Source organism: Scyliorhinus torazame, chromosome 14, assembly GCF_047496885.1.
Source record: "Scyliorhinus torazame isolate Kashiwa2021f chromosome 14, sScyTor2.1, whole genome shotgun sequence".
NCBI lineage: Eukaryota > Metazoa > Chordata > Chondrichthyes > Carcharhiniformes > Scyliorhinidae > Scyliorhinus > Scyliorhinus torazame.
In genome coordinates, this window is record NC_092720.1 from 93,816,590 (window position 1) to 93,838,779 (window position 22,190).

Genomic DNA, 22,190 nt, shown 5'->3' on the forward strand with positions numbered 1-22,190 from the left:
ATACCTATCCCTTTCCATCACTAAAGTAAACGTAATCGAATTGTGGTCACTATCACCAAAGTGCTCACCTACCTCCAAATCTAACACCTGTCCTGGTTCATTACCCAGTACCAAATCCAATGTGGCCTCTCCTCTCGTTGGCCTATCTGCATACTGTGTCAGGAAACCCTCCTGCACACATTGGACAAAAACGGACCCATCTAAAGTACTCGAACTATAGCGTTTCCAGTCAATATTTGGAAAGTTAAAGTCCCCCATAACAACTACCCTGTTGCTTTCGCTCCTATCCAGAATCATCTTTACAATCCTTTCCTCTACATCTCTGGAACTTTTCGGAGGCCTATAGAAAACCCCTAACAGGGTGACTTCTCCTTTCCTGTTTCTAACCTCAGCCCATACTACCTCAGTAGATGAAAGGGATTAAGCAGCCAAATTCTGTGTCTGCACTGAGGTGAGGTGATACGTCTTCACTGAAAGGGTTGTGAATATTTGGAATTTTTAACCCCAGTGGGTTTCACATGTTCCACCATTGAATATGTTTAGGTCAATAGAAATTTGGTCTCTCAGGGGATCAAGGGATATCGGGAATAGGTGGGAAAGTGGAGTTGAAACCAAAGAACAAGCACAATCATACTGAATGGCAGAGCAGGCTTGATGAGCCGTATACTCTTCTCCTGCTCCGAATTTCTATGCTATTATGGAATGCCCTGCATGTAACAGTAGTAGACTTGCCAACATTGTAATGTTCTATGTTTTATGTGAACGGTAACTGAAGGAGAATAAACCCTGCATTTTATTCAAAGGAATATTTCAATCTGTCTTCTCAAATCTCAACAAACAAAACATTCTAAGGATGTTAAGTAATTCCATTTACTTCATTATTTTTCTTTCCTAGAAAAATCCTTTCAATCTGCAAAGATGATATTTGATTTAGTTCAGAAATATTGTTTCTTTCAATATGTATGGTTTACAACAGAAAGACAGACTACAGTAACATGCTGTGATTCAGATGTCAGGAAATAGTGATAAAATGAAAAATAAGGCACCTGATAATTGGCAATGTGTTCTGGTGGTTTATAGTTCAAGAAGAAGAAACTATTTTAAAATGGAAATTGTAGAAAGGCAAGTTGGCTGGGTAGGTGGAACTAGGGTTTTGATATGTTCATTAGCTTAGCAACACTGTAAATAAATGTTTACCAAGGCAAGTAGGTATCAATAGAGAATAGAGTGTCAAAAACTAAAGTAAAGATGGTGAAAGTTTGGGGCAGCACAATGGCGCAGTGTTTTGCACTGTTGCCTCACGGCGCCGAGGACTCGGGTTCAACCCCCCAGCCCCGAGCCACTGTCCGTGTGGAGTTTGCATATTCTCCCCATTCGGCGTGGATCCCGCCACGACAACCCAAAAAGATGTGCAGGGTAGATGGATTGGCCACGCTAAATTGCCCCATAATTGGAAAAAAATAATTGGGTACTCTAAAACTTATCTAAAAAAAGATGGTAAAAGTTCAAAAGAGAAAATGGGGTGAATTTCACACTTGCATTCTAAAAGGTGAACTCATGTAATACAGATAATTAAGACTGACTTCTGAGAATGTGGACACCAAACTGCTGGCCAAAATGTTGTCCTCCAGGATTGAGGATTGTGTTCCAGACGTTATTGGGGAGGACCAGATGGGGTTTGTTAAGGTAGGCAGTTGGTGCTCAATGTAAGACGGTTGTTAAATGTGATCATGATGCCCCCAGAAGGTAGGGAGGTGGAGGTAATGATCGCAATGGATGCAGAAAAGGCTTTTGATCAGGTAGAATGGGATTATCTGTGGGAGGTAGTGGGACAGTTCGGATTTGGGTGGGGCTTTATTGACTGGGTCAGGTTGCTGTATCAGGCTCCTGTGGCAAGCGTACGGACGAATAGGACAACATCGGACTATTTTAGACTGCACCGGGGGCCGAGACAGGGGTGCCCCCTCTCCCCACTGTTGTTCGCGCTTGCTATAGAGCCATTGGCAATTGCTCCAAGAGCCTCAAGGGGCTGGTCTGGGGGGGGGGGGGGGGGGGGGGGTTGAACCCGAATGGGGAGAATATGCAAACTCCACACGGACAGTGGCTCGGGGCTGGGGGGTTGAACCCGAGTCCTCGGCGCCGTGAGGCAACAGTGCAAAACACTGCGCCATTGTGCTGCCCCAAACTTTCACCATCTTTACTTTAGTTTTTGACACTCTATTCTCTATTGATACCTACTTGCCTTGGTAAACATTTATTTACAGTGTTGCTAAGCTAATGAACATATCAAAACCCTAGTTCCACCTACCCAGCCAACTTGCCTTTCTACAATTTCCCAGTTTGCCTCGAGAAGTATGGATGGGGGGTTCCGGATATGGCGGAGAGCAGGGATTGAGAGGATGGGGGATATGTTTATAGAGGGGAGCTTTCGAGTATGAGGGTGTTGGAGGAGAAGTTTGGGCTGGCGAGGGGAAACACATTCAGGTATCTGCAGGTGCGGAACTTCCTACGTAAACAGGTGTCAACCTTTCTGCTCCTACTGCTAAGGGGGATTCAGGACAGGGTAGTTTCCAGAGGGTGGGTAGGAGAAGGGAGCGTCTCGGACATTTTCAAGGAACTTATGGGGTCAGAGGAGACGCAGACCGAGGAGCTGAAGCGCAAGTGGGAGGAGGAGCTGGAAGGAGAGAAAGAGGATGGAATATGGGCAGACGAGTTGAGTAGAGTCAACGCATCCGCAACATGTGCTAGGCTCAGCCTGATAAATTTAAGGTCGTTCACCGGGTTCACATGACAGTGGCCCGGATGAGCAGATTCTTTGGGGTGGAAGACAGGTGTACAAAATGTGAGGGAGGACCAGCGAACCTTGTCCACATGTTCCGGGCATTAGGGGATTTTGGCAGGGGTTTGCAGGTGTCATGTCCACGGTGTTAAAAACAAGGGTGGCGCTGAGTCCAGAGGTGGCGGTTTTTGTGGTGTCGGAAGACCCGGGAATCCAGGAGCAGAAAGAGGCCGACCTTCTGGCCTTTGCTTCCCTGGTAGCCCGGAGACAGATATTATTAGCTTGGAGGGACTCAAAGCTCCCGAAGTCGGGACCTGGCTATCGGACATGGCTAGCTTTCTCTGTTTGGAAGAAAATCAAGTTCGCCTTGAGAGGGTCACTGTTAGGGTTTGCCTGGAGGTGGCAACCGTTCGTCGACATCTTCGTGGAAAATTAATCGCCAGCAGAAGGGGTACGGGGCTAATAGGTGGGACCTGTAAAGGAGGGAGACGGCTTTTGCACTATGTTTATAGTTTCATGTACATTGTTTAATGTGTTGTTGTTATAATACCAAAAAATACCTCAATAAAATGTTTATTAAAAAAAAAAGACTGACTTCTGAGAAGATTAGTTCAGATAAGGGTAGATCAGAAGGAAAAACAGTGTATCAGAGGCAGGGAGCTGTTTTGAAACCGCACCTTCAGTTGGATGTTGTGTCAACTTCCAACAAACTGCCTGGAAAAAGCATGTTTGAGAAGCCTGTTGTATCTGTCCTACATCAGAAGCAATCCCAAAAGATAGAAAGGCCTGGTGTGAGAACTATTGCTAGATTTTGCTTATAACTTTAAAATCTATGGGATGTTGTTTAGGGAGGTTTAACTTTGGTATTAGGAAAATAGAGGGGTTTAGAAATCAATAATTTTAAAGATACTGTGTATAGCCATTAATGTAGTTTATGTAAGTTTATTTTCAGTTGACTTTCTTGTGTGTTTTACTGTTTAACAAATATTTATTTTGTTTAAAGTTGTCACAGAAATATCTGGGACATCCTTCACTTGTCTTCACATCTTCCCTCACATTATACCAAATTGCAAAATACAATTGAAAGCAGGCATTCCAAGTTTACCTTATGGGAATTGGAATACCCCAGCATTTAACTTCAGCTGTGCTCTTAATACTGGTTAGTGGAGAAGTGGTTTCAAAATAGACAGCTTGTGAGAAACCAAGTTAATGTCCAAAACATTTCACAGATATATTCTTTCTTATAAAATAATTATTTGTTTTTCCCCAAGAAAATACATAACTGAGCCAAATGGGTGTTGCAAACATAACACTTGCAAATTTAGTCAATTGCAATTCAACAATGCATCCTGGAGTTATTTTAAAAATAAATGATGTTCCCATAATGATACAAAAAAACACCAAAAAACAAACTGGAGAAATATTCAGCTTTTACCAATCACAGGCCTTTAAATCAGCAAATTAGAGTAAATGAGCAGTCATCTATTTTCAACAATTCATTTCAAAACTGACAGTGGTTTTGACAAACCAGAAAATAGTATTCCATGTTAACTGCAAAACTTTAAGCATTATTTTGCAAAAATGTACTTCTGTTACCTTGCTCACTCTTCTTTTTGTCGTCCTCCTCTTTCCTTTCCTTAGCCTTTAATACTTCATCTGCTTTTGCTGAAAATTAAAAAATATTAATTATTGAAAAAGTCTCAAAATGTTGTTAATCCTCAAACCCTATAAAAATTAAGTTGTAAAATACTGTAACCATTTAACTTTTTAAAAAAATGTAGAGTATCCAATTCCTTTTTTTTCCAATTAAGGGGCAACTAAGCATGGCCAATCCACCTACCCTGCACATCCTTGGGGTGTGGGGGTGAGACCCATGCAAACACGGGGAGAACGCGCAAACTCCACATGGACAGCGACCCGGGGCTGGGATCGAACCCGGGACCTCGGCGCCATGAAGCAGCAGCGGCAACCACTGCACCACCGCGCCGCCCAGGGACGGGACCATTTTACTTTTTAACAAAATATTTAAATGATTACTTTTGACCATTTCACTATTTTCCCCAGTTTCTAAGTACAGATCACAATTATTGGCTGAAAGAATAACCCTACACCTCCTGAACAATTTTAATTGTTTTCAAGCATATAATATCCAATTCTCTTGCCACATTCACACCAAAGCTGTAACAATGGATTCTTCCAAACTTACACTGTTCACAATCTGAACCTGAATTGTAAATTATGCAAATTAATTTATTTGAATGTCAAAATGTAGTATTATGCCACTATAAACTGTTCCCAATACAAATAGATGAGAATCCGGTTCAGGTAAATAATATGAATGTTTTCTGGTCTCCTGTTATGTTTAAACCAGGTTACAGTCCAACAGGTTTGTTTCGATGTCACTAGCTTTCGGAGCGCTGCTCCTTCCTCAGGTGAATGAAGAGGTATGTTCCAGAAACATTTATATAGACAGATTCAAAGATGCCAGACAATGCTTGGAATGCGAGCATTAGCAGGTGATTAAATCTTTACAGATCCAGAGCTGGGGTAACCCCAGGTTAAAGAGGTGTGAATTGTGTCAAGCCAGGACTGTTGGTAGGATTTTGCAGGCCAGATGGTGGGGGATGAATGTAATGCGACATGAATCCCAGGTCCCGGGTGAGGCCGCACTCATGTGCGGAACTTGGCTATAAGCTTCTGCTCGGCGATTCTGCGTTGTCGCGCGTCCTGTAGGCCGCCTTGGAGAACACTTACCCGGAGATCAGAGGCTGAATGCCCTTGACCGCTGAAGTGTTCCCCGACTGGAAGGGAACATTCCTGCCTGGTGATTGTCGCGCGATGTCCGTTCATTCGTTGTCGCAGCGTCTGCATGGTCTCGCCAATGTACCACGCTTCGGGACATCCTTTCCTGCAGCGTATGAGGTAGACACGTTGGCCGAGTCGCACAAGTACGTACCGCATACCTGGTGGGTGGTGTTCTCACATGTAATGGTGGTATCCATGTCGATGATCTGGCACATCTTGCAGAGATTGCCATGGCAGGGTTGTGTGGTGTCGTGGTCACTGTTCTGAAGGCTGGGTAGTTTGCTGCAAACAATGGTTTGTTTGAGGTTGCGCGGTTGTTTGAATGCAAGTAGTGGGGGTGTGGGGATGACCTTGGCAAGATGTTCATCTTCATCGATGACGTGTTGAAGGCTGTGAAGAAGATGTTGTAGTTTCTCCGCGCCGGGAAAGTACTGGACGACGAAGGGTATTCTGTCGGTTGTGTCCCATGTTTGTCTTCTGAGGAGCTTGACTGCTGAAGTGTTCCCTTCCAGTCGGGGAACACTTCAGCAGTCAAGGGCATTCAGCCTCTGATCTCCGGGTAAGCGTTCTCCAAGGCGTCCTACAGGACGAGCGACAACACAGAATTGCCGAGCAGAAGCTTATAGCCAAGTTCCGCACACGAGTGCGGCCTCAACCGGGACCTGGGGTTCATGTCGCATTACATTCATCCCCCACCATCTGGCCTGCAAAATCCTACCAACAGTCCTGGCTTGACACAATTCACACCTCTTTAACCTGGGGTTACCCCATCTCTGGATCTGTAAAGATTTAATCACCTGCTAATGCTCGCATTCCAAGCATTGTCTGGCATCTTTGAATCTGTCTATATATACCTCTTCATTCACCTGAGGAAGGAGCAGTGCTCCGAAAGCTAGTGACATCGAAACAAACCTGTTGGACTTTAACCTGGTGTTGTAAGACTTCTTACTGTGCTCACCCCAGTCCAACACCGGCATCTCCACATCATGGTTAAACCAGGCATTGAAATGGGATAATACCTGTCACCTGCCCTTGTTCACTGGAGGATTGTGTGTAAATACCGAGGAGACAGAATTCTCAGTTTAAATCAAGCGTTAATGGACCAATATATTTACAATGGAACAGCACAATTACTCAGAGCAAGGTAACTAAACTGAATGTGTTTTGCAGCATTTATGTAATTAAATGTCCCAATTGAATTAACAAGCCAGTTGTTAAATATTGGATGGTTCTTGCTTAAGCAATTTGAACATAAGATACACAAAATGAACAAAGTCCACCTGGTATTTTTCCTCCAAAAATCAGAAACAATAATTTTGCCAGGGACTCCAGACATCCTCTCCTGAGAAAAGATGTTGCTTTCGGTCCCTCAAAGCAACTGAAACTAAATTTCTGAATGTTTAACTTTGCATTCCCTGTGATAACTTTTGCCAATTACACTCCCTAAATATTTCCATCGTTTCAGTGGCCAGCAACCAATATGTTCCATGGAAGATCTATTTACTTGCCTCTTTCTCTACATATTTTCAGAATTTCAGGCTTGTTAAGTGCTTATTGAATCAGATACAAACATTGTGCATTTTTTGCAGTGATTTATACAAGAAGGATCCACCTGGAATAAGTGCACAGAACGGACACTCCCACTTTGTGGAAGAGACAGGTTTCAGATTTATAATTAAACACCTTCTGAATCAGTAAAATATTTACAATGTCTATGAACCTTATCCTAAAATCAGTTAGGCCTGATTTTCTTTCTATCCAAAACATTGTATTCAAGGGATCCTTCTCATGCAGCATTTAAAGGTGCATCATCTTTCCATAAGAGGTGTTTGATCAAGTGCTTCAAAGTAAAAATGTAGCATGCATATTTTTCATCATCTGATGTTTTAATTTCTGATATGATGTGCAATTTTTCAACTTTCATTGGATATGCCTGTTCCTCACATCAGCTATTCCCACAACTCTTTTGTTAATGTCTTGAATTTCTTCGATGCTTCTTTTCATTGATTGACTGAAAGAATTTTTCTACAAGTTTGGTCAAAGAAGTAGGGCCGAACGAGTGCCTTAAAGGAGAAAAGCAAGACAGCGAGGCGGAGAAGTGTGGAAGTGTATTCCAGAGCTCAGGGTTTTGGCAATTGATAGTGTGTCAACCAATGGTGGGACAATTTCAATTGGGAATGCACAAGAGGGCTGGAGGTGATTACAGAGATGTGGAGGGGCAAGGCCATGGAGGCGTTTGAAAGCAAGGATGTGAATTTTAAACTTCAAACATTGCTTTACTGGAAGCCAATGTCAGTCAGCGGTAGGTGACCAGAACGCGCTGCGAGTTCAGACAAAGGCAGCTGAGTTTTGGATGACTTCAGGTTTACAGAGAGTAGAACGTGGGAGACGAGTCAGGAGTGCATTGGAATAGATGAATCAAAGGCAAGAATGAGGGCTATTTGTTTTGAGCCTGGGGGCTATTTTCAGCTTATTTATTGCCGTTAATTTAAATTCAGTGCACAAATGGTTAAAATTATTGACAACACAGCCCGTCAGTGGAACCCAGTTATCAGAGACTAAATTTGCTTAAGTTATTCATTTTGATGATGGCAGCCAGCAGATGGGACCAGACAAAGTCCCACATAGTTTGACATGACCTAATGATGCACATTATATTGACATAACATATATAACACTGTATTCATTTAAACACAGGGGGGCGGGAGAGAGAGAGAGAGAGAGAGAGAGAGAGAGAGTGAGGGGCCAAGGGTGAGGGCGAGAGAGAGGGAGGGGGAGAGGGAGAGAGGGTGAGGGAGAGAGGGGGTGAGGGAGAGAGGGGGAGAAAAAGAGGAGACAGGAGAGAGAGAGAGAGCAAGCGCGTAAGAGTGATGTTGGAGGCCAAGGGCGCAATTCTCCGGAAAGAATTCCAAGTGTGGTAGCGAGAGGGAACTGCGAGACAGGCAACGCTATTCAATGTTAATTCGTCCATTTAACAAGGCCCCACAGGCTTCATTTCACAAATTAAGGCTCGCCAGCTATTTTACCGGGACCTCGCCCATCAGCCTCCTGCTAACAAGGTCGAGCAGCACTCAAACAACACTTGCACAACCAACCCCACTCAGCTCACAGCCATGGTGCCGAGACAGCCATCCTCGGTTTGGAGATGAGGACCTGGGGAAGCTCCTAGATGCGGTGGAGGCCAGGAGGGATGTCCTGTTCCCCAGAGGTCCCGGAGGGTGAGCCACAGGGCAGCCAGTGTCGCCTGGGACTGTCATAATATACACCAGTATATCATGGTGCAGATACACACACACTGATGGACACACAGCGGGACCAATCAACACACACAACACCAGTTAGAGCACACGCACTATAAAGATAGGGGGCATCAGAGTTCCCGCTCATTCGAGCTGCAACCTCCTTGTAGGACAGAGCTCACAGCCTGCAGCACAGATCTTCACCACTTGCTGAGTGCATAGACTGGTTAGGACAAGGCATAGGTCTTTAGTTCAATCTAATATCTTGTTAACCCACAGTAAAAGTATGTTCAACAGTTTTTGACAAAATAAAATAGTGTTGCACTATTTTAAGTGTTGGTGGCCTGTATGTGTTCCACGGATCCAGAGCACCCAACACATCATGATACCAGGCGTTGAGGGATGTTAGAACTTCTTAGACCTACCTGCAAGTGATCTGCCTTCCACCAGCATACCGTCATCCTGCAAAATGGACAGCGTCTGCCCACGGCCGCCGCTCCGCATCACCGGTAACCTGGGGGCCAACTGGAAGATATTCAAACAACGCTTCCAGCTCTACCTTGAAGCCACAGACCGGGAGGATGCCTCGGACACCAGGAAGATCGCTCTCTTCCTATCCACGGCCGGGGACCATGCCATCCACATTTTCAATTCTCTCACCTTTGCGGATGATGAAGATAAAACAAAGTTCAAGACTGTCCTTCTCAAGTTTGACACTCATTGCAGCATAGAGGTGAATGAAAGTTTTGAGCGCTATGTATTCCAACAGCATTTGCAGGGTAAGGATGAACCTTTCCAGTCCTTTCTCACCCACCTCCGCATCCTTGCGCAGTCCTGTAATTACGGGCCCACCTCCGGGAACTCCATGATACGTGACCAGATCGTTTACGGTGTTCAGTCGGACCCCCTACGCCAGCAGCTCAAGGTAAAGCAGCTCACCCTAGCGACCGCCATCAAGACCTGCGTGCTACACGAAAACGCCACGAGTCGTTATTCCCACATCCAAGCGGCTGAAACGGCGCAGCAAGGTCCCCACAAGGCAGAACGGGTCCAAGCAATCGACCAACTCCAGGGCCTCAGCCTGGATGACGGCGGCCATTTCATGCGCTTTTCGTGGACTCCCGCGCTTGTGCGCACTAAACGAGGGGACGTCGACGTCGACAAACGTAATGCGCACCACGTACGATTGCACCACGCATGCACGGTGGCGCTGGGAACGTACTGATGCTCCGACGTGCGGCAACTATGGCTCCGCCTATTTAAAGCGGAAATGCCCTGCCAAATCCCGACAGTGCCTAAGATGTGGCAAACTTGGACACTATGCTGCCTTATGCAGAGCAGCTCAGCCTGCCAACTCATATCGCTTCAGCCAGTCTCGCAGGAATGTCCGGGCCATTCAACCCACGGTCACCGAGTCCGATGCGAACCTACTATCCAACATTGACACCGAGGACACGAAGGCGCCTTTTCGAGTCAGTATCGTTACAAAAAACAGGATGTCCCCGAAGCAAAGACTCCAGCCTCTATCGGTATACAGCATTGATTAAACGATGAGTGGTGTGCCACCCTCACGGTCAACCGGTCCCAAATACGATTCCGCTTGGACACTGGTGCCTCCGCCAATCTCATTGCGTGGTCTGACCTCCAAAGCCTTTGTGTCAAACCAGCCATCCTTTCATCAGCCTGCCAGCTATTAGATTACAATGGCAATGCCATTGATGCCAGCGGCTCGTGCCAACTTGAAGTGATGCACAGGTCACGCAAAGCCATCCTTCCCTTTGTAATCGTGGTCTCCTCGAAAGCCTCCCTGCTTGGCGCGCAGGCATGCAAGCTGTTCAACCTAATTCAGAGAGTTCACTCTCTCTCCTGATGACACGTCTGCCTTTCAGGACACCAACTTCAGGGCGCAACTCGACACCATTATCAACCAGCACCACGATGTCTTCGAGGGCATGGGCACGCTCCCATACATCTACAAGATCTTATTAAAACAGAATGCCACACCTGTGGTGCACGCACCTCGCAGGGTCCCAGCACCCCTTAAGGACCGCCTCAAGCAGCAGCTGCAGGACCTCCAGAACCAAGGAGTGATTTCCAAAGTCACGGAACCAACCGACTGGGTCAGTTCCATGGTATGTGTAAAAAAAGCCTTCCGGCGAATTGAGAATTTGCATTGATCCCAAGGATCTAAATCGCAATATCATGAGGGAGCATTATCCAATTCCCAAGCGCGAAGAGCTCACATGTGAGATGGCTCGCGCCAAGCTCTTCACCAAACTCGACGCCTCAAAAGGAATCTGGCAAATCCAGCTCGACAAATCCAGCAGGAAACTTTGCACATTTAATACCCCCCTTTGGCAGATACTGTTACAACAGGATGCCGTTTGGGATCATATCTGCTTTAGAAGTGATCCATAGGATGATGGAACAAATGATGGAAGGCATTCATAGATCATAGAATTTACAGTGCAGAAGGAGGCCATTCGGCCCATCGAGTCTGCACCGGCTCTTGGAAAGAGCACCCTACCCAAGATCAACACCTCCACCCTATCCCCATAACCCAGCAACCCCACCCAACACTAAGGGCAATTTTGAACACTAAGGGCAATTTTGGACACTAAGGGCAATTTTGGACACTAAGGGCAATTTTGGACACTAAGGGCAATTTAGCATGGCCAATCCACCTAACCTGAACATCTTTGGACTGTGGGAGGAAACCGGAGCACCCGGAGGAAACCCATGCACACACGGGGAGGATGTGCAGACTCCGCACAGACAGTGACCCAAGTCGGAATCGAACCTGGGACCCTGGAGCTGTGAAGCAATTGTGCTATCCACAATGCGACCGTGCTGCATTGAAGGTGTTCGCGTCTATGTCGACGACATAATCATTTGGTCCACCACCCCGCAGGAGCATGTTAGTCGCCTCCAGCTATAGTAGTTAGGAACATTCTCACCATACACTATTTATTGCCACACATAAACGTTCTTTTATAAAAGGGGGATGTCATAATATACACCAGTATATCATGGTGCAGATACACACACACTGATGGACACACAGCGGGACCAATCAACACACACAACACCGCAGCCAATCACCAGTTAGAGCACACGCACTATAAAGACAGGGAGCATCAGAGTTACCGCTCTTACGAGCTGCAGCCTCCTAGTAGGACAGAGCTCACAGCCTGCAGCACAGATCTTCACCATGTGCTGAGTGCATTGACTGGTTAGGACAAGGCATAGGTCTTTAGTTCAATCTAATATTGTGTTAACCCACAGTGAAAGTATGTTCAACAGTTTTTGACTTAATAAAATAGTGTTGCACTATTTTAAGTGTTGGTGGCCTGTATGTGTTCCACGGATCCAGAGCACCCAACACATCAGGGACGAAGTGGCAGCCGCCGTCAGCTCGGGCAGCATGACCAGGAGGACTGGCCTCTAGTGCTGCAAGGTGGGCAACGACCTACACCAGGCAGCACGGGTGAGTTGAAATCCCCCCACCCCCCCCCCCCAATGCAATCTGCCCCCCAACCATCCCGCCCCTTCACCCCAATCCTCCCATCATCCACCCTTCACCAATTTGAACAGCACATGTGGCTAATGATGCCGTCTCTGTGTCTTCGCAGGAGAAGTTCGCCTACAATCTTCGGGAGAGGACCCAGACTGGCAGACGGGTTCCAGACACAAGAATCCTCACGATCTTCGAAGAACGGGCCCTGGAGGTTACTGGGGTGGCCGAGGACAGAGCGATCATCAATGTTTCAGGTCGCACATACAGCGGAAGTGAGGATCTACCGGGCCCCACCCGGAGGACTTGTCACACGCGAGTTGTTATTGTCATACTGCATGACCTATCTCTGCCACTGACTACAGATTCATCACCCCACAGGTCCTCCAGCTGATGGCGCCACCCATCCAGGTGGCACCCTTCCCTGCCTCCCATCAGACCAACCTTGGAGGAAAACTCCCAGGATGCCACAGTCGATGCATCACAGCGGTCATCCCCACCTTTCACCAGTGCAGATACATGTACCTCGGTGGGCAACGATTTTGGGGCACAATCTGGTGAGCACCACACAGTCACTGATGCACATAAGGTGGAGGCAATCACACCCAGGAAAGACAGCAGTCAGAGGGCTGCTGGATCCCATGACCCAGCTGGGCCCCAGCCAGACGCTGAGCCTGTGGAAAAGGTTTATCCGGAGCTGATGGATACGTCAGGGAGCGGCCAGGCCATCCAGAGAGAGATGTCAGCAACATTCCAGCAGGTCCATAGCCAATTGGAGGAGCCCCAAAGGCTACCGGCACATGAGATGTCATCGCCAATGCTTGGCACCTAGGCCAATACTGCTGGGGTGGCGACCGCAGTGGACAGCCTGCTGCACAATGTCAGCAGCATTAGTGGAGGTGTCCAAGGCACAGTCGGTGACAGCCATGGCTGAGGGCCTTGGTAGACTGTCCGACTCGATGGAGAACATGACCCAGTACCACGCTGACATTGCTGAGGGGCTGCGGGACATGACCCACTCTCAGAGGCGCTGCGGTGCTTGTCCCAGTCGCAGGTGGGCATTGCCAAGGCACTACAGAACTTGGCCCAATCACTGAGGTGCATCGTCGAGGGCGTCTACACCATGGTGCAGACATTGGGGAGCTGCCAGGACTGGCAGAGCCAGATGATGCAGGGATGCTGGGGCTCAATCCAGCCCCACCGTCTCGAGGTGAACCCTAGGATCTCTCTCACCCGAGTAACCCTACCACGCACACCCGGCCGTGGACATGTGCCCAGGGCTGGGGGCCCACCCCTGGGTGATCGAAGGTGAGCCGCTGCATCCATGGTGCTGCCTCCCGCAGTGTTCAAGCAAGGCTTCCATGCACCAATTGTGATTGGGATGCAAGGCAATGAGCCCTGCATGCTACATGGCCCACACACCCACGGGGATCCACTTGGGATGTGGGAAGTGCTCCCGTAACTATGATTGGCAATTCCCTATTACCAATAGCCTTCAGCCGCATACCAGAGGCCTCCATGGTCAGTTGGAATTATGTGTGGTCAGTGGGGCAGACAGGCAGGGGCTAGGGGTTGTCCATGGTATGGGAACACACGGGCCAGGGGTTGGCATGGCCCAAGTATATACCCCCTCCCCCAATACACCCAGCCCCCCATGGCAGCCCATCCCCAACCAAGGCTGCACCCTTGGTTGTCCCCCCCTCCCCCACCCCCCTCTCGGGAGCGCAGGGGCAGCATGCCCAGTGCTCGCATGCTCTGCTTACTGCCTGTGAACGAAGATGGCTGCTCACCTCTTCGGTTCGCTACAGCAGCCCATGCGCCAGGTTCACATTTTTCAAAAGGCGCCAGCGTGACAACTTCTTGGGAGGTCACTGAATCACGGGAGGCCGGTGAATGTGAGGTGGCTCACCTTAATTGTATGGAAATAGGGCTTAAGTGATGATAATTGGTTTATCGCCACGCTACAGTGGTATCCCGATTTCGCCCACGGGAGTAGGCCAGTTGCATTGCAAACTGTTTGCCGCCCGCCAAGGTTCTAGTTTTCTGCCTCTCCTGCTATTCACTGGCCTCGTTGTGTTCGAATGAGAGTGCAATGAGGCCGGAGAATTGCACTCCAGCTCTTTGGGTACAGATTAGACTGAAATTAACTCAAGTCTTCAGAAGCTGAAATTGGAAATACTCACAGAAAGTAGATGGTTCTGTTTGTAAGGTTAGAGTCAGTCAGTTTAGAAACTACTCATATTGAAGAGTGAGGTCATAACCACAGGTTAATTTTGCATGCTCTCCATTTTACAGATGGTCTGGGCATTATTTAATTAAACAATTGTTTGTGGTTCGCTGCCAAATTTCCTCCATTATTACAGTCATTGCACTTCAAAAGTTGTTTTGGGATATGGAAGTGAAAGGCGCTGTACAAATGCATTTTATTCCCTTTATTACGATGTTATAGGCAGCAATAAGGATCAGGGTAAATTTCAATGAAAACTGGGTTCTGTCTGTTCATCTGCCAGCTAGTTGGTTTATAATTGGCCTCATCAGTTAGTATTCATTTTCCTACCTTCCAACAGTTAGGAGAAACACACTGGGTGGGGGTGGGGGGAGTACGTTTGGGATCACAGTACCCAGCACACAAGTGGTTTCATTGCTTTGATACTAATTATACTATCATACAATAAGTGTTAGTAAAAGTGAACTCCAGATTGCAAAAGACGTGGAACCAACCCATGAGGTTGCTGAACTTGAGAGAGTATTTAAGGTGGACCAGAGATTGATAACAGTGATGACTTGAAATATTGGTCGAATTTTCGTGGAGGTGGTGGGAAGGTCAAGTCAGGAAACCTCCCAACTTAGCAGATCTGCCTCCTTCAAAATGGCCACTACCTGCCCTATTTTTGTTGTGGGGAGACAAGGGCAGGATGAGGTTGGGCTTGCTACCTTCCGAGGTGGCAACATAGGTGGGTGAATGGTGAGGTTGGCAGGCTAGAACACCTGCCTCCGTTTACTGGGTCATTTGCCCAGTTGTGGTGATGAACGTCAGGCCCTCGGACCCCCCACACTTCCTCATAATACCTCCTCCAGCGCCCCCACAAATCCTCCATGTCCGTCACCCAGAATCCACTATGTGCAATGCTGAGTAGGAAAGATGGCTAACATTGTGCCGTGAGGCATGATGGTAAAAGAGGACAATGGTTAACATTGTGCCGTGAAGGATGATGGTAAAAGAGGTCAACAGACTTGTGTGTGCAAAACTGTCGCTCTGCAGAATGAATTTTGTGGGAACAGACAGAACGACGGCTCACAACTGGACATTTTGCTGATAACACTTTGTTTTGGAACAGTGAGAACACTGCTCCTAAAGGACAAATAAGGTCTATGCGTGCTACCGGATTGTTTATATGAGTGAACTATAAACTACAAGCCAATACATTATAAAATAGCAGAAGCTTCCGAGGTTCAATGGCGAGAACTCTGGGATCAACATTCGCAAGGCGAGATCAGAGTTTGGAAACCCACAGCGCATACCCCCAGAGCGAGCCTGGCCAAGTTCTCTCTAGCAGGTAGAATTTTTATTCAAGTTGTTAGTCTGAAAGTTATGTAACCACTCAAATCATCACATAGCTAAAGTCTGAGTTAAATAATAAAAACTGTATAAATCAAACTTGCAGTGAATATCAATATTGGTCTGCGCTGTCAGTTGATGTCAGCCGAGGGATAGCAACAGCAGTTATTAGGAGTCATGTATACACAATGGGAGTCCTTCAAAATGGATAAGAAAAAATACACCTCTAACAATATGATGGAGATGTCACTGAAAAACACAACCATTCAGATTACAAAAAAATTCTGGCTCAATGAAAACGTAAACCGCTCAAGTGGTCATTCGGTTGTAAAAACAAACATCTATTCAAACACGTCATTAAAGACAGTTAATCCTTTAATAACCTCTTAAAACTGTTAAAATGTTAACTCAACTCCTCAACCCATTGAGATAAATGGCTGTTGTTTTTGAAACTCACCCAAGCATTCATAATGGCACAAGCTGTCAAAACAATAATTTGGAAATGCAAACAATCGAGCCTACTGAAATTCAACAGAGATTGCCCAGCATTTTATAAGGTACACCAAATGGCCTGACAATTAAAGCAGTTCAGGAGCAGGTGTCTGTTTATTCCCCTCAGTGAAATGGTCATTTAAGTCACTTCAGATCATGACTGTTCCTAGACCCTATTTTCTTCAGTCTTAATTTGAAAAGTAATTGAATGCTTTAATCACCATTCAAATAATGATGATCAAAGTAATGGTCAACTTACTTATTCAAGACGACGCCCTGTAATCAATAACTGCAGTGAAAACATATCTACCTTAAAATCCAGCACCTAACTATTGAAACTGAAAAAAGGTATTTTTTTTGTATTTCGAAGTCTGGCAATAAAAGAATTCCAGGAGCATATGCCAGTTTTTTTTTGTTCCCCACGATGTAATGGCTATGGTTCCTAACTCTTCTGAGGTGGGTGTGCTGCATGTTGGCATGTTACCTCCACCCCTATCCTGTACAGATAAAATTGCCAGACAGAAGAATGGGGTGGTGAATCCCAGAATCAGGTTCCACCGACCATTTTTAATTGCTCCGAAGTAGCCCAATGTGTCAAAAACCTGGACTGTCAACTCTGGGTGGAATTCCAACATTTCTGAGACTAAGTGCCATGGAGAGGGCAGAAATGTGGAGCATTTCCCACTGTGAGGCATTCCAAGTCCTTCAGCCTCGACCTCATTAATTATGAACCCAGCTACTTCACGCCATATTTAGTGGTGGGAAGGCCTGGATGGCACATCGTACTCCGTCATGTCCAGGTGCCATATTGAAAAAGCACAGAAAATCACTGCCCCACTCCTGAAGAAAGAAGGTGAACCACGTAAAAATGAAGATAGATCTCTGGGAGTTCTCCGGTACCGTAAGATAGACCTCTTGAGAACGAATCTGGATCTGTAGGAATATTCTGAGGCTGGAAGATGGAACCCTCCAGGACACCAAATCTGGAGGTCCACGTGCATATGTACCCCAGACCCACTGCTGTGGTATTCCAGGGTCCAGGGTTATGAGTGGCCTCCATCCTGACCTCCGGTCGGGCAGCCCCAAGCATTGTTCAGGTGTGTCCCAACACCATGCCTCGCTGTTCTGAACATGTTTCACGTTGGTGTGTTTTCCCGCTGGCATCGCAGCGAATCTATTGTGGGTGTTGGACCTTCATCTGCATCCCATTCATGGCTTACAAATGAGGTTCAAGCCGGCCTCTGGCGGGTTTTCTGACCCACCATGGCAGGTACACTGGAAGATCCCGCTGTAAATTTACAGCAGCATGAAACTAATTTCTGGGCACCCGCCAAATTCTCCCCCATGCCTGCCATCGAACCCGCCAATGGAGGCTTGGGAGAATTCTGCCCTTGTTTCTATCTTCACAGTCTCTGCCTGACCTTTTGAGCATTTCCAGCATCTTCTCTTCATTTTAATTTACAAAACTTGTTCATCTTTCAGTCATGAAGAGCACAGTCTGAAACATTCACCTGTTTTCTCACTCTACAGATGCTGACTGACCTGCTGTTTCCCTTAGTTATGATCTTTGTTTCCGCTTTTCAGCATTTTCCTTTCTGCTTTTTCAATATATGTAAACAAAGCTCGACAAGTGACATCCAAATTATTAAAGCCTATTGTTAAGGAGCTGGTGGAAATGAAGTTCAGATAATTAAAGAAAATTCTGAAGCTAAAAAGTACAGGTTTGCAAAGTTGTCCAGATATATATTTTTACTGATGTCAACAGTCATTACTACCACTGTTGTTCTGTGAATGTCAAACAAAACTTTAAAACAAGAATTATTTATTCTTTCATTGGATGTTGGCATTGCTGGTCAGCATTTGTTGCTTGTCCCCAATTGTCCTTGAACAGAGTGGCTTGCTAGGTCACTTCAGAATGCAGTAAGAGTCAACTATATTACTGTGGATATGGAGTCACATGTACCCGAGACCAGGTAAGGATGATAAATTTCCTTCCCTAAAAGACATTAGTGAACCAAATGTGTTTTCACAGCAATCTAAAACAGTTTCATGGTCACTTTCAATTCAGCTAACTTTCCGGCTAACTTTAAAAGAAAAATTCCAAATTCTATGATTCTATGAAATTCAAACTTACAGTTAATTGCTGAAAGAATGACTTGTGAAGGTTTCACACTTTAAAACTTTTACTGTAACAAATGACTAAAAAAAACTATTGACTTGAACACCACTTTTGCTTTGTAGACAAGGACAGAAAGTGATATCGGAGGTCTTGTGGTGCAGCGGGTAATGTCCCTCTGAACCCAAAACTCTGGGTTTGAGTGCCACCCCAAGGCTTAATGGCCAAGGAAGGTACGTTCATAATGCAACTAACAGGTTGAGCATCCACTTGCAAAATCCTTCCCACACACCAATGGCAGGTGGTATAGTGTGTGTCAGATTCCTGGCTAGCCATGCTTGGTATGGAGTGGCGCCACTCAAGCATCTGACAACTGGCTCGTGACCTGTTCCAGGTAAAACCTGCTGTGGACTCAAGATGAAAGGCTGCCTTGTGAGAAGAGAAAAAACAAACAATAGAAAGTGGCATAACCTTTATAAACATAATATCCATTGCACTCTCCATTGAATTACAATTCTTTTAGCAAACAGTCCAGTTATTCCAAGTTTCCATGGGGTTCCCATATCCCTGTTTCACTGAGTAGTAACTTTGAGTGACCGTCTCCAGGTGCTTTCCCCATATTTTAAGAGTTTCTTAAATTCGTCCACCAGCCATACCAGAAAAAAAATCTCCCGAAAACTAGAGAAGTCTGCAGGATGCATCTCTTTGACTCGAGACCATCTCTTTCCTTCATCCAGCTGCAGTAGCTCACAAGTTCAAGCATCCTTTTCTCTCAACTGACCACACAGAACCTCTGTCTCTGATGTTCATTGATTTGTAGGGAAGCCCGTAACCCAATCTCAAAAACGGCTTCCTCTGCCCTCTTCACCATAGTAACCTTCTTTCTAGGCGGCAATGCTAATTAACTATTCTTGATCCCTTCACCTTATAAATAAATGGACTGGTTATAGCACAACTGTTTACAACATGGCACCTTCAACATCTTTCCGGGACTCTGGTAACCGGAGTCTACTCGTGGTAAACTGAGATACTGCTGCCATTGTTTTCATGTGTAAAAATCTTGCACCTTCTTTTCAGTAAAACAATCTGAATCCTTCTTTGATCACTGACAATCAAACCACCCAAGCTTACTATTGGGAAAATGGCAGAATAAGTCGCATGACCCCCTTCATTTACACTAAATGTAGAGCAACATTCCCAAAATATAAACATAAATCTTATCAACCGTACAATTGTAACATACACTGCCAAGTAACCAGGGGTTATCAATAAACTCCGTTAAATTAATTTAATTTCTGTTCCAGCATATCATTTATTTCAATACATAAATGTCTCGAGGGAAGCATTTCCTTTTATTGCTAAGCTGCTGCTGAGTGAATGATGCACAAAGTAGTGGCTAGCAAAAGTCTTCAATAATAGTTGCTGACTTACTTTTTATTGTGTTATAACAAAACATTTTCTAATTTCACTTGTCAAGAAGCTCTGCATTCAGCCAAATATTTGATGTGATTATTAAATCAAAATCACTAATGAACCTTTTCCACAATAAGTTTTGTTATTTAAATGATTGTGGAAATTTAATTTCCCTTTCATTTTTCAATCCCATACCTTTCAATTGAAATTATTACTTTGAGTCTAAGATAAACATCCAAAACGTCAATTGAAGTTTCAAATTTACATACACTTATACTTTTGTTATAAAACAGCATAATTTTGTTGCAAGCTGAATACTGTACAAAAACTGCTAATGCACTTCAAATCCAAGTCTCCAACCTTCCTCAAAACTCAAATATATTAAATTAGCTTACAAAAACAATCATTTAGAATAGTAAAGAGCCGTACTTCATTTACACTTCATTCTCACTGCCAGAAAATAAAGGATAATTGAAATTCCATTTAAATTCAATTTTGGCTATAAGTGTAATTGTAGATATACCCCTTGAGTCATGTAAAACGTTTGTCTAATGTTTCATTCAAATTATCCTGCTCCAGTACACATTCAGCGCTATGCAACCATCTTCAAAATGTATTAGCAGTACTCATTAGACTGAAATTTAATAACAAAAACATCAGGTGGATTTCAAAAACCTCCATTATCAGAAGATTGATAGCTATTATGCTTTTCAGAAGCCAACTGGGCACAATTTAGATTCAACAAACTAATGTGCCTTATTTTGATTTATCTCTTGTACTTCACAAGTTTTGTCTTTATAATGATCTTTTATTACTCTTCAGCTTGATCAATTTATCTGAATTCTGAGGTGGTGTGGGGGTAGGTTTCCAGAAATTTTATTGTAGAACAGTGAGACACATACTTTGTATTCCAGATTTAACAGATAATATATTTTAGTAGTGACACCATATATTTCATATTGCTTTCAAAATAACTACATTTGCTTGGACTTCTGCAAGTGGTGAATGGGAGAGGTTAAGAAAAATGCAAAATTGTCCAATTCTGGATGTGGTGCTGCTCAGTCTTCAAATTAGATTAACCGCTACATTTTGTGAACAAATCAGACAATCCAATGGGTAAAATCAGAAGATTTTCCTACTCATTTAAGAATGTATGTTCTTTCACCTTTCCAATCCCTTCTATACAGTTCCCAAATTAATCCTTTTCACAATATCTTGAACAGTCAGTTAACACTGACAGTCAAGCTCCTAAGTGAACTGTGGCCACATTAGTAAGGTACTGCAGAGTGATCAGCATTCATAAAGCTGCGCTCCAACAACGTTTCTAAACCTTTGAAAGGGGAAAGGAGAATACTGGTGGGGAACCAAGAAAAAGGTTGTATTTTGCTTAAAAGGAAAATCATGTGAGCACACAAAAATGCATGAATATATAACCCTTGAATAGCAAACACTGTTTTGTGAAAGGGAAATTATGTTTGGCAAATCTATTAAGTGTTTTTTGAGGGTGTAAGTGGGAAGGTGGTTAAGGGGGCACCAGTGGATGTACTTTTTTAAGACTTCAAGAAGGCAATGAATAAGGTACCAAACATGAGGTTGTTACACAAGATTAAGATTCATGGGCCTGGAGGCAATGCATCCCATTGGACTGAGAGCAGGAATAAATGGATCATTATTGGGGTGGCAGGTTGTCCTTACTGGGGTGCTGCAAGGATCAGTGCTTAAACTTCAGCTCAAGGACTTCGATGAGGGGATTAAATGGAACAAATCCAAGTTTGTTGACAATACAAAGCTAGGTAGGAAAGTAAGCTGTGCAGATGACACAAAAGCCAGAAGGTGAGCCGCAAGGTGGCAGATGGAATATAATGTATTATCCACTTTGGTAGGAAAAAGAATATTTGTTTGAAGAAGAAAGATTAATAAATGTTGGAATTCAGAATGATTTGAACCGAGAGTTAACATTCAGGCATAACAAGCGATTAGGAAAGCAAATTGTATGCGAGCCTTTAGTGCAAGGGAGTGGAGAACAGGAAGTTGTGCTGCAATTATATCGGGCGTGGTGAGACAACACCTGAAGAAGGGAAGGTCTCCATAGCTAAGGAGGGATATACTTATAGAGTTGGTGTGAACTCAAAGGTTCACTCGATTGATTTGTGCAATGAGGCAGCTTTGCTTCAAGAAGAAATTGAGTAGAATGGGCCCATATCATATTACGTTTCAAAGAATTAAATGATACCATTGAAACTTATAAGATTCTGAGGGCACTCAACAGTGCG

At 44.9% G+C, this 22,190-nt stretch overlaps 1 protein-coding gene across 1 annotated transcript in view; it reads right to left on the reverse strand.

Annotated features, from left to right (window-relative positions):
• rsrc1 (arginine/serine-rich coiled-coil 1) overlaps positions 1 to 22,190 on the reverse strand; it is a 662,008-nt gene that overhangs the window by 107,259 nt on the left and 532,559 nt on the right. Inside the window, exon 9 of the mRNA XM_072474499.1 lies at positions 4,376 to 4,444. Within this exon, the coding sequence (XP_072330600.1) occupies positions 4,376 to 4,444 (69 nt within the window). The remainder of the gene's footprint in view (positions 1 to 4,375; positions 4,445 to 22,190) is intronic.